The sequence below is a fragment of the Rhinopithecus bieti genome, unplaced genomic scaffold (genome assembly GCF_001698545.2).
Source record: "Rhinopithecus bieti isolate Rb0 unplaced genomic scaffold, ASM169854v2 scaffold_15796, whole genome shotgun sequence".
NCBI lineage: Eukaryota > Metazoa > Chordata > Mammalia > Primates > Cercopithecidae > Rhinopithecus > Rhinopithecus bieti.
The window spans coordinates 576,417-590,109 of NW_016808858.1; the positions used below are offsets into that span (position 1 = coordinate 576,417).

Consider the following 13,693-nt stretch of genomic DNA (forward strand, 5'->3'; position numbering starts at 1 on the left):
ACTGGATAGCCCTGAAATATGAATTTCCTCCAATCTCTTCCACTTTGCAAACTCCAGAACCGTTTGACCAATAAGTTAAAATCTCCAGAGGAGGACTGACTGTGAGCTAAGGCTTCAGACATGCAAAGCGCACAACCCTGGGAAACAGCAGCATCTGGGACAGGAGGCTCCCATTACTACACATGAGGACGTCATAGGTTTTGCAAATCAAACACACACAGAAAACCAGTAGTAGCCCAGGTTGGACACACTGTATGGGTTGCACAGTTGAGTGAGGACCCAGATCAGGGAGCCACCTGTTCCTCTAGCTTGCATACATTTATTTCACACCACCTTAGGCCACTCATAGTTTGCTTACCTGCTCATTGTTGCTCTCCCACCATTCCCCATACTCCCTTTGGGGGTGAAACACTCTATTTCCGACTTGTGCTGGGCCAGTCTCCTGTCTTTGTACCTGGTAAGCATGAACAAGGACAGGAGCAAACAGAAAGACGTGATTGTGTGCTTAACTGCCAGGCTGAGGAAGGGCCGTGACTGTGGAGATGGTCACCCTGTGTCAAAACAGGGGTTCCTGCTTCTCAATGCAATGACCAACCTGTGATACTTATTAGATGAATGTGATGGCATATGGACAACATCAGGGATGACGTTGTTACTTTTTGGTTAAACCACATGTAACCCATTCTTTCACATTGACCATTAAACTGTGCATGTGTCACATTTAATAGTGAATGGTAAAAGGTGTGCAATTTCTAGCATCTTAGAAAAAGATGAATTTCAATCAATACATTAGAATCTATTCAGTGCTTACCATGTGTCAGACATTATCCTAGAACTTTACCTAAATTGTATCCTGGCAACAGCCCTGGACCAGAGGCTTTGTTATTTCCATTTTACTGATGAAGAAGCCTAAGATTATAGAGGTTAAGTAAATGAATCAAAGATTAGTTAAGTAAGTAAGTGGTTGGGTTGGATTTTGAATTCAGGGAATCTAAGTTTAGAGCCCACACTTTAGCCATTATAATGTGTTGCCTTCCATTATCAAGATTTTAAGCTAATTATTATCTTGAACAAACCCTCATTGAGTGATACCATTCTGGATGTTGTTAGACACTGGTAATAACAGAGGAGAGAAGACATGTTCTTTGGATATGAAAAGTTTCTATAACCATTAGGCAGAAGTTTGACTGTCAGTATTGGGATGCCTCCATTATTAGAGTGTGGCTCAAACAACTTTTGTATTATAACTGGCAGTTCACCGCCCTTTGAAGATACCAGATAGTTCATCTAAAATGAGTGAAGAGATTCCCAACATTACTCTTCTACATGGTGCATCAAGATGAGTTCTTGTACCTCAATGACAGGTTTTTGAGCTAACATGATTTCACAGAAATAACCTCTGTTACTCATTGGTTTGAATCTGTGAGGTTGTTAAAAAAAGAACTGCTATTTCCATTTGCCAGATGAGGAAGCTAGATTTACTTAACTGACTTCATGAAAGTCACAAGCCTCATCAGTAGAGAATAACCACCAGTGGGACTTCCAGGGGCCCAAAGCTCTTAAGGTTTTATCACCTTTTCACTAAGCTAGAGCCTGTAAGATACCACTTCATCCACCTTCCTGGTATCCAATAGGCTATGATAAAGGGAGTTACGATTATAAGACTTATTTACCTCAGTACAGTCATATTCTTTTTAGTTTATTTTCCTGCTGTTTCAAAAGTAGTATAAAATAAAACAAAATGTAACAAATCATCATCATTATTGATCTGGGGCAGAGGCCTTCCCCTTAACATTTTCCCTTCTAAAATGTTTAAAGTATCTAGTATTTGAAGAAAAATGGCTTATTACATCAAGTAAGATGAATTTAATGGATTACCTATTTAGTGGACATTAGTTGAGCATTTATTAAATCCTAGGTAATGGACATTGCACTACAGATGTAAAGATAAGTAATCTGCAGGCCCTACCTGATAGAACTTATATAACAGTAGGAGAAGGAAGGAAAGAAGAAATATGTACACAAGTAACTGTAGATGTAGGCATAAAGAAGAGAGGAAAAGAACTTCCGAACTTTGTTAAAGGAGGTAAATCATCAGACCAAGCTAGATTTAGTAGACTTAATTTTACCGAAGAAAATACCTTAGAAGTACCAATGGCCAAATGATGCTCCATGTTTCAATGCAAAGTATTTTGTGTTTATTTGTGAATTGGATTATTCAACCAAAATACTGCTCTACAGCTCAGATTAAAAGAATATTGATAGAATAATAAATTATTGGTGGTCATTCAGTTCCTTACAAAGGGATCCTTAACATATTTTTGAATATCTTCTGTTAGGCTAATTGTGAATTAATCATTAAATATTTCACAGATGAGTTAAGAAACCTACAGGCTTCATGCTTATAAGCTCTTCTCTCTCTTTCTCTCATGACCACACACACTCTGCCAGGTGACCTCTGTTTATGAAATATGGAATGGATCCTAAGCATCCTGTTCTATCAAACTCTAACCTCTGTGAAGAAAAGGAATGCTTACACATTGCTGGTGGGAATGGAAATGAGTTCAGCCACTGTGGAAATCAGCTTGGCAGTTTCTCAAAGAACTTAAAACAGAACTACCATTTGACCCAGAAATCCCATTACTGGGCAAATACCTAAAGGAATATAAATCTCTCTACCATAAAGACACATCCATGTGTATACTCACTGCAGCACTATTCACTATAACAAAGTCATGGAATCAACCTAAATGCCCATCAACGGTAAACTGGATAAAGAAAATATGGTACATATACATCATAGAATACTATGCAGTCATAAAAGGAATGAGATCATGTCCTTTACACATGGACAGCACAGGAGGGCATTATCCTAACCAAACTAATGGAGAAAGAGAAAACCAAGTATAGCATGTTTTCATTTATAAATGGGAGCTTAACATTGAGTACGTATGGACACAAAGGGAAAAATAGACACTGGGGCCTCCTTAAGGGTGGAGGTGGGAGGAGAGTGAGGATCAAAAAACTACCTACCAGGTACTATACTTATTACCTGGGTGATGAAATAATCTGCACATTATACCCCTGTGACACACGACTTACCTATAAAACAAACCTGCACATACACCCCTGAACCTAAAAGTTTAGAAAAACAATAGAAACGACAAAAAACAAAAAACCTAACTGCTTTTGGTAAAACTTTCACTGGCATATAAAATGAAAATTTCAAAACAATAATAACAAAACTCATTTTAAAATGTGAGCAATATCTTAGACTTTTAGAACTTTCAAGCAGTTTTTATATTCAATGCAAGCTGAAAATGGCATTAATGCAGAATGGAAAACTCATCATTGCTTTCAGATAGGACCCTTCTTGCCTGTCTGTACCTGTAATTATATTCACCAGATATTTAAATAGACCACGTTTTTATTCATTTATTCACTTACTCCTTATCGCATTTACCAGTAATTTGCTGCTCAAAGTCACTAATAGCTTTAATAGTCTCAACTGTTGAGTTTAAAAACTCAACATTTTTTTTCCAGTTGAGTTTGTTTTAGAAGTATGGAATTGTCAATTAAAATAGTTTAAGCTTTTCAGAATTTACAGTTCATGAAATATCAATTTTAAAATTTCATTTCTTTTACATGATACATTTATATATCAGACACTAAAACACACATACACTCATACTTGTGAGGCACTGTTTTAAGTGCTTTACAAGTATTAACTCACTTTTCAAATGAAATGTTTAATTTACTATAGTTATATTCAAAGTTATAATAAAAAGTAATAATGACAAAATATTGAGCATGTCAGGCTCCTTGCTGTACACTATTGTAAATTATCAAAACAAATGTACAAAGCAGCTGCTATTATTCTCATTCTGAAGAGGCCAACACTGAGGATCAGTGTCAGTAAGCCCAACATCATGTGGTTTAAGAGCAGGGAGCCCAAGGTTAAAAATCAGGTTTCTCTGATTCTAAAGCTCATGCTATTTCCATTATTTTTTCCTCTAAGTGACAATGTTACTATGTTTAAAGACAAAATTACAAAAGTTTATTATTTACCTTTTCTCTTCTTGACCCTGTTTTGCAAATAAGTAGCAGAGTTATCAAGCACAAGCAGTAGAGGATCTAGTGAGAGGACTTTAAATTTTGTTACTTCACTTAGGTCCCTATGTCTGTACCATGCAGGTTTAGTTTACATCATTCAAAACCATTTACTGAATAGTCCATGTGCTGGGCACTGTGATAAGGAGCACACGGGTGACTATGTCACTGATAAGGTCACAGTCTTGATTGAGAAGATGAAATGTAAACAGATAATTTCCAAAGAGTGTAAGAAGTTTTATTATAGAAACAAATACAAGAAGGGCTACTTAACCCATACTAGATTGGCAGAGAACACTTCAGTGAGATATGATATGTAAGACAAATCTGAAAAATTGAGTAGACATGCACCGTGAAAAGATGAGTTAGGCATAGGAGAGAAAATCAAGTGCAAACATGTAGAGAGGTTTAGCAGCATGGTGTATACTGGGAAACACTGTTTAGTAGTTTTTATTGTAAGAAGTATAAAATAAGAGGAGGTCAAACGGGAAAGCAGATGGATAAGTATATAAAAATGATGAATTTACTAGGTGATTATGAGATGTCATTGTGGAATCTTTACACTAGATAAAACAGGATCAGAGTTGACATTTAGATAAAATGCAATGGACTTGAAGGAACAAAACTAGAGATAGAGAAATACTACTATAATTATGCATGTGAGAGATGATAAGCTAATGCTTAGGGTAGTGATAATGCAGATGAAAAATAGAGTGCAGTTTCAAGACTATTTAGGAGGCAAAAATGAGTAGGATTTATTGGATGATGAGTATAATTGGGAGAAGTATAGAATGCTACCCCAGTTACTGTGTTGGATAGTGCAATTAACTGAGTTAAGAAAATACAAGAGAAGGAGTATATTTGGGGAAGGAAATAAAAAACTTCATTTTGGAATATTTGATTTGAGATACTGGTGGGACATCCAAGTGGACATATTCAGTAGACACATGAGTATAAACATTTGGAGGTTAGAGGATTGTTATACACAGGGGAGCTCTCAGCATATCGGTGGTTACAAATACAATGAAAATAGTTGAAAAGACTCAGAACAGGAAAACTATGTAGACAGTGGAAAGAAGAGGTGAATAGCCATGCTCATTCTACCTGTCCAAAAACTTTTATAACACTGTTAATGTAAGTATTCCCTTAAAACGTTTACTGAAAAAAAAATTTGCTGAGTGCCTTTTATGTGCTAAACATGGAGTTCAAGGTTCTTCAATCTTATAAACTTATAAGTCTTCTTATAAACTCTAGATTTCTGGATTTATGCTCAATACAGCTTTGACACTTTAGTTTATAGGCCAGAAGCTTGGCATGAAAAACTCTCACAATAGATTTAATAAATGTCAGAATGTCTTATTCTGAAGTAAGATTTGGTTATCTTCTCTAAAGATTTTTGTTGTTCTTCTTCTTGTACCTTCTTTGTCAAGGAAGTTCTAGCTCCTCTGTACTCAGTTCTACAAGAGCTCATGTTCATCTGGTAAATCTAAAAGATATGTAGGTAAGAATAACTTACGATTGGATAGTAAATGTAATTTTCCATTATTATTTGGATCAAAAATTTCATTTCTTCACCTCAATTCCTCTTTCCTACCAATATCTACTGAATATTGGATTACTGAAATTTCTATATTGGCTATGTGATTCAGAATGCATAAATGAGTGCAGAATGAAGTGAAAGACTAGAAGAAAATAAACAAGTTTAAACAATATATGTGTATATTAGGTGAAATAGCAGATAGATGGAGAATTATGCCTGAAGCTGGCAGAAAAGGAGAGATTTTGATATTGGAAATAACAATCCTTATGTGAGGCTGATCAAGTCTGAGTAAGGGCCCAGTAATAGGAACATTAAAATGTGTTAGAACTGGGGGAAAAAAGAAGTTTGGTACTCATCTGTCCTTTATACAAACACTAAATTCACTCAGAACGATAGCGGGGCTTGGGATGGACAATACTTTACCCAGAAGTTGACAGTAAATAGTAGTTATAAATGAAGCTAAAAGACAGAGGGATAACTACATTCCATGAGTCTCAATTGCATCAATTTTAATTTTCACATTTTTGTATGTAAGGGTGTGAAATATGTCTGGAAGCAGCGTTGAGTTGCTGACCTCCATCTCTGTGTCCTGTGAAACATGTGATATAGAAGAATAAGTAAGTTTACTTGAGAGAGATACAGGGGTGGAAACGTCCTTTGGAAGGAACTGGTTTCAGTTTAAGAAAACAATAATAACGGAGTGTTTAGTGATAGAGGTTGAATAAGAAGGGAGGTTTATCATTAAATAGGAATTATAGACAGGGCCTCTATATGGTTTAGAAGGGAAAGGTCAGTGGATGAAGCAAAGAGCAATATATAGAAGTCGAATTTACAAATGTGCTACAATTTATGAGATGCCAGGAAGGTTCCATTGATGAATTCTTCCCTCATCTTTCCCTGATGCCGAGGAGCAAATGTTTTCCATTCTCTACGAGTGAGGACACTCACGATGCAAATGCTATTGTGAATAAATATCCCATTGCATATTTCGAGACACGTTTTCTGATAGATATTGCAGACTCTCTGAGCGGTTAAAAATGAGTGGGGAAAGAGCCTAAGCTTCCTAGAGAGTTCAAGAATGCAGGGGAAAAAACACAGTAAATGAGAAAGCTAAAGGCACCCGAGGCACATTTCCCTTACTCCAGTTTTGTCATAGGCTTATCCTGCTCTAGGTTTTGTTCTTTCCAATAGATAAAATTGTCTTAAAAAATAATTTTCTTTTACCACTTTCTCTCTCACACTGACATCTACTATGCCCCACAGTCTACCCCTTGAAGGAGCATTGTGCTAAGACTTAAGCTCGTTTTCCATTCCTAAGCTAGTTGTCATTCAGCTTAGTGAAAACCACAGGGAGATATTTTCTTATATGTGTAGAAACCACAGTATACCTATTTTACTTTATGCTATAATGCTTTAAACTATTCATAGAAAAAACACAGCATGATTTCTCTAAGAAGTCTGTGAAAGGGAATTGGAAAATGTTGCATATTTCACATATGTCTTTTGTGTAAATTTTAGTAACTCAATATGGAATGGACAATAATGAGGCAGGAGGGTAAGGCTGGGGAGTAAGTGGGTAGGAGTGTGTTCTTCAAGGAAGCCTCTCTTTTAAACCAATATAGATGCATCCCGTTTACAAAGCAACTTTAAACTCTCTCTTTCCTCAACTACTTTCTATTATTTAGAATAGAAGTATGGTATAAGCAGAGAAAACGATATGGGAGGAAGAGCCTTTTTGGCCAAGAAAGTGCAAAAAATAGTAAAAGTTATTGAGTGAGAGACATTTGAACTATAGTCATATGACAAGTCGCTATGAATGTTATAGAAAATCCTATAAGGGATTTTCATACCAAAATTACAGTAAATATGGCAGAGTTTTAAGACTAAGCTTGGGCAAAAACATGGAAATCCAGAGACTTAAAGAAAAATGACCACGTGAATAACCCTAAACGTAGTGTCTGCATTATATAAGCCCTCAACCAACATTTTCTGAGGGAATACCTCCATGAATAAATGAACAAAATGAAATTGTAACTTTAGGGATTATCAAATATCCAACGGGCTTTGCTTTTATTTGTTTTGTTTTTAATAATAAATACAAACCGAAGACATTCTGTACAAGTTGGTCAAGAGACCAAGGAAGATGGAAAATATTAAAGATGTTTATGGAAAATGGTAACTAATACAGAGAGTTTTAAGATAAAGTAATTGTAGAAAAAAGGAGGAAAGAACAGACTTTTTCACTTGTACATTGTAATCAGTCAGCACATACTGAAGGCTCCATCTGCAAAATATACCTAAAATCTGACCATTTCTCACCAGTATTTATTACCCTGGCCCAAGCCACCAATACCTTTTAAAATTGTAATAGTTTCTTAAACTGGTTCTGCTTTGTCCCTTATAAATTTCCCCAACCCTGACCAAATCCATCCCCCCCCCACCCAGCAAGCAGAATATCCTGTCAAAATAGAAATATTTTCCTATCATTCCTCTGCTCAAAACGCTGCTACCCATTTCTCTCAGTAAATTATGAATTTTTTTATTATATTTTACAAGTCCCTACACTTATCTCCCACTCCCTGACTATCACTCTGATCCCCAAACTCACTTTTTCTCCCTTGCTCACATTGCTTCATCTACAGTGAGGTGTCTTCTTGTGGCTTGAAGACACCAGATATCTTCCCAGCACAGTGTCTTTACTTTGGCCATTTCCTCTGCCTTTAATGCTTTCCTTAAAAATATCCTCAAAGTTTAGTTCTTTCTAATTTTTGCCTAAATGTCACTTTCTCAATACATCCTGCTATGACCACCCTATTTAAAAAGGCAACTACCACTCTACTCTTTCTGTTACCATTTCCTGCTTTTATCAGGAACACTTACCTGAAATAATGTATATTTTACTTATTTATTTTATTTATTCTCTGTTTTCCCCCAGTGGAATCTGTGATAGAATGCAAGCTCTATGAAGGCATGGGTTCTGTACTGCATGCTTTACTGCTATCTTCCCAGTGCCTATGATATTATAGGTAATAATATGTATTGAATGAGGGTATGCATGAATGACTGACAAAAAGGAGAATTAAATTATAAACCAAGAAATTTGCAGGAATAATGAGGAGTCAAATGTTAATCCCAGGAAAATGTCTCCAGAACACATCAGAGGTCTTCAGGCAGCCCATTCCATCAAATCTGGAGGCTTAGAAGGAAAAAGTAGTTTCATGGGCCAGGCCTCAGGTTCCTGAGCTGTGTGCAGCCTAGGGATTTGGTGCCCTGCATCCCAGCCACTCTAGTTATGGCTGAAATGGGTCAACATAGAACTCAGATTTTTGGCTTCAGAGGATGCAAGCCCCAAGTCTTGGCAGCTTCCACGTGGTATTGAGCCTGTGGGTACTCAGAAGTCAAGAACTGAGGTTCAGGAACCTCCACCTAGATTTCAGAAGACGTATGAAAATGTCTGATGTCCAGGCAGAAGTGTTGCAGGGGTGGGGCTTTCATGGAGAACCTCTACTAGCTAGTGCAGAAGGGAAATGTGGAGTTGGAGTCCTCACAGAGTCCCTACTGGGGCACTGCCTAGTGGAGCTGTAAGAAGAGGGCTGCTGTCCTCCAGATGCCAGAGTGGTAGATCCACTGACGACTTGTACCATGCACCTGGAAAAGGGGCAGACACTCAACACCAGCCTGTGAAAGCAATTGGGAGGGAGGCTGTACCCTTCAAAGCCACAGAGGCAGAGCTGCCTAAGACCATGGGAGGCCAGCTCTTGCATTAGCATGACCTGGATGTGAGACATGAAGTCAAAGGATATTAGTTTGGAAGTTTAAGATTTGACTACCCTGGTGGATTTTGGATTTCCATGGGACCTGTTGCCTCTTTGTTTTGGGCAATTTCTCCCATTTGGAATGGTGGCATTTACCTAATTCCTGTATACCCATTGTATCTAGGAAGTAACTAACTTGCTTTTGATTTTACAGGCTCATAGGTGGAAAGGACTTGCCTTGTCTTGGATGAGGCTTTGGACTGTGCACTTTTGAGTTAATGTCGAAATAATTTGAGACTTAAGGGGACTGTCAGGAAGGCATGATTGGTTTTGAAATGTGAAGTTATGAGATTTGGGAGGGGCTAGGGAGAATAATATAGTTTGGCTCTGTTTCCCCACCCAAATTTTATCTTCAGTTGTACTCCCATAATTCCCATGTGTTGTGGGAGGGACTTTGTGGGAGATAATTGAATCATGGGGGCAGTTTCCCTCATACTGTTCTCGTGGTAGTGAGTAAGTCTCACGAGAGCTGATAGTTTGATAAGGGGAAACTTGTTTTGCTTGGCTATCATTCTCTCTTTGCCTGCCGCCATCCTTGTAAGATGGGACTTGCTTCTCCTTGCCTTCCACCATGATTGTGAGGCTTCCCCAGCCACGTGGAACTGTAAATCCAGTTAAACCGCTTTCTTTTGTAAATTGCTCAGTCTTGGGTATGTCTTTGTCAGCAGCATGAAAAACAACTAATACAGTTATATGGAAGATACTTATTTTTAAAAATATTTGCCTTTCCTTTGCATTGTCACATTCTTCTTAACAAGCCATCCCATCCTTACCTTCACGATATAGACACTGATTCAACTAAGATTATAATAGTAATTATCAGATTCACTTGTCACTTTACTCATCAGTTTTAGCCAATGATCATGGGAGAGAGTCTTCTGGAGACTTCTGAGAACAATTTCTTTAGTACTAATAAAACACTAGAAAACATAGTCTCTTTTTTCTGTGGACAGTGGTCTGGATATGATACCTGACAATGCTCCAACCATATGGCAGGCATGAGAGAAGCTAAGTCAACATTTCAAAAACTGTGGTCCAGTGATTCAGTGGTAGACTGGAAAGGTCAAAGTAGGTAGGTCTTTGTACCATTGTGTCCTTTGAGCTATTGAATTAGCCTTTTTAGTGTCAGAAATTCTTTTTACGTGAGGTTAATTTGCTTATCATTTAAGCCACTTTGAGTTAGGTTACAGATTTTCTGAGGCTGAAAGCCTCCTATCCACTGTACTTGGTTGCATTAGTTTTTCTCCCAAAACCGAGTCTAAGAATTTCTGAAATTGTTTATAGCATTTACTTAGGTTTCACTGCTTGTAAATTTTGTGTGTCTCTCTCTGTGTGTGTATGCATGTTTGTGTATATATATGATGAATCTGAAGAAGTTACTACTAACAAATACTTTAGTTTTACTTAGATGTTTGTGTTCTTTTAAATAATGCTCCTTTCTGTATGTACCATTTATATAAAATAAGTATGAGAGTTAATAAGTTAGATTTGCAAATAGCAAAAAAGAGAGAGATCGATTATTTTCTCTATAATCCACACTTAGAGAAAGCCTAAACAATTGGTCCTTATAATCATGGAACAAATACGCTTGTTCATTTCCTGAAAGCTACGCTAGTTACAGTCATAACTAGTTACTGTGGGTTTAGCGTTACATTCTTAAACTGATTAGGTAATGGGAAATGATTCGGCTCATAGCACTGAAGCCTTATAACTACTCTGAAAATGCTTTTGTTCACATATATTGAAAAATTGGCATGGGCTTATACATATTTAATAAAGGTTGTTTTCAATTATCTTTTGTGTAATTTGAATAAGAAAGTGTCACGCACACAAAAAGAAAATGAACCTCAGTGTGCTTATGTGCTTATTCCTAATTAGTCAGTGACAGATCCATATACAAGTAGTCCTGCCTCAACTCAATGATGATTTTGGAATTCCTTTTCAGGCACTATCTTCTTTGAGACCAATTATAGCAAATTTTGGAGCCGGTTTTTATTTCTTATCTCTCTCTTTCCCTTTGCCTCCCTGGCTTCAGACAGAATTTTTCTGACTTTAGTTTTTAATCTTGACTTTGCTATAGTTATTGTATCCACTTCCCCTTTGTACCAACACAAAGCTTTATAACAGCTTTGAGCACATTCAATTCTGTTCCCATGTTGGTTCCTTGAACACCAGCCAAGACCTCAGCTTTTCGACCTCAGGCGAAATTTGGATCAAACATCTACCCCTAGATGATATCTTTAGTGATCACCCAGAAACACAGTTTATAATTTTAAAACATCTTAGGGAAAATATATGAGGTAGAATATTGCACATTGCATCTTATTCTACAGATTTATTGCCACGTTCCTTTTAGGACCATCCTAATTTTGGATCTTGGCAGTCATAAAGTGAAGAGAGAAACTATGGTGTAATATACTTTTAAATAGTATTCACATTATTATAGAAAAACTTTCCCTATATCATTTAATTTTCTTAACAAACTCAGCAATGTAATTATCCCCATCCAGCAGATAAGGAAACTGTGCCTCAGAAAGCTTCACAATTTGGTCAAGACCCCATAGCTAATAAGTCTCAGAAGTGCCACTAGAAACCAGATGTTTTACCTCCAAATCTCATGCTCTTTATTAACAACTTTTTTCTTCATTTTATGCTTAAAAACCCCTAATTTAAATAATCTAATGGCACATTGGAGGGACTGAAAAGGTTGTGCATGAAGTTAATAGTGTATACTTAGTGGAGCTAGGCTTTGAGCACAATATACGCTTATTTTTTAAAAGGTCAAATTTGATTACATAATGGTCAAGTGGGATAAATCACCCTCTGGGCCCCTTGCTAACATGCAAACAGATTGGCATTTCTCTGGCTGGAGTTTTCCTAGACAGAAATACACCAAAAATCTGAAGGCTGTAAAAGAGGCATCACTGAGAAGACCTGACAATCAGTTTCGATATGTGGGATACAGTGTGATAGCAGAAGACAGACAGGGATGAGGTGGTAGAATATTTTAACAACTTCAAAGTGTTACAAAGAGAGCTGAAGGAAAGCCCAAGTCAGCCTTCCAAGTCAAATTGATCAGAGGAAAATTCTAGATGAAGACAGAAGGAAAGTCATTACGGATCTTTGGGTTAGAGGGAAAGAGTGAAGCCAAATGTAAAAAGATCAATATTATGCAGTACTATTGCAAAGTAATTCCTTTCTTCAGTATCATCTCTCAACCTTCTATGTATCTATATATGTAAATATATTGGAATGATTTACTAAATATTCCATCAGATCTTGTGGTCTCCATGCGCAGAAAAACATCTTTTGTCCAGACTTGAAATGTCAACTTGATTCATTCAGATAAATCAGATTAAAAACAAAAATTGAGCATGATTAATAGCTCCAGAAACTAATGGCAAAGTGAACATAAGTTCCAAAATGATTTGAGAAATTGCCATGGAACATAATTCACTGTGTTCTGTGAAAATAACGGAAAGATAAAAGCTGAAAAGTGGGGGAGCAATGCAAATATGGAATTAAAAAGAAAAAATCAGCTATATTGACTCAGTAATTCTAGTAATTTATTCTAAGGAAACAATTCAACATAAGCGCAAAAGTTTCTGCACAAAGTTTTTTTCCTTCAATGTTATAGAAAACAGAAAAAAAAAACCCTCAACAAAACAAGAACAAACCAACCACTGGAGAATAGTTTAATAAATTTCAGCATAGCAATATTATGGAAATGTGTTAAATTTTGTATTGAGTAAAGCCCTTCATTTAGCTTCTGAAGAATTCCCAAAGGATGTATTTTAATCCTTCTTATGATGAGAGCTTGTTTTCAGATATGAATCATCATAAGTCATTGCCATTTTATTGTGTACTTTCCTTCAACATTACTATTTGTTGCACAATCAGTAGAAATTCAGGAAGATACAGATTTTAAAACCAACCTGAAGGTGCTTTACAAGCTTATACGACATCCTCAATAGGGAAAACTTTTCAAGGAGGAACAAAATGTTAACTATAAGAAGGGTCTCCATAGGAAACATTTCATTATGGCATTAATTAAAAGTTGCTAGTTTCTATCTTATAGGACGGAGGAATTTTCAGACAAATAACTTATTATTTCTAAAGAGAGATGGGTAGTTTTCCAACAGAGATTTTCCTTACATTTTATACATGAACAACTGGAAATGCTGTGAAGTCAGATGAAGCTAGATAATAAATATAATCAGAGCCATCA

The 13,693-nt window shown here is 36.6% G+C and overlaps 1 protein-coding gene across 2 annotated transcripts in view; it reads right to left on the reverse strand.

Moving 5' to 3' along the window:
- Positions 1–13,693, reverse strand: part of GRM5 (glutamate metabotropic receptor 5) — a 595,687-nt gene that overhangs the window by 20,582 nt on the left and 561,412 nt on the right. The window contains exon 9 of one of the 2 annotated variants that reach the window (XM_017887662.1): positions 359–454. The exons of the other annotated variant lie outside the window; for it this stretch is intronic. Within the exon in view, the coding sequence (XP_017743151.1) occupies positions 359–454 (96 nt within the window). The remainder of the gene's footprint in view (positions 1–358; positions 455–13,693) is intronic. 2 annotated transcript variants of the gene reach the window in all.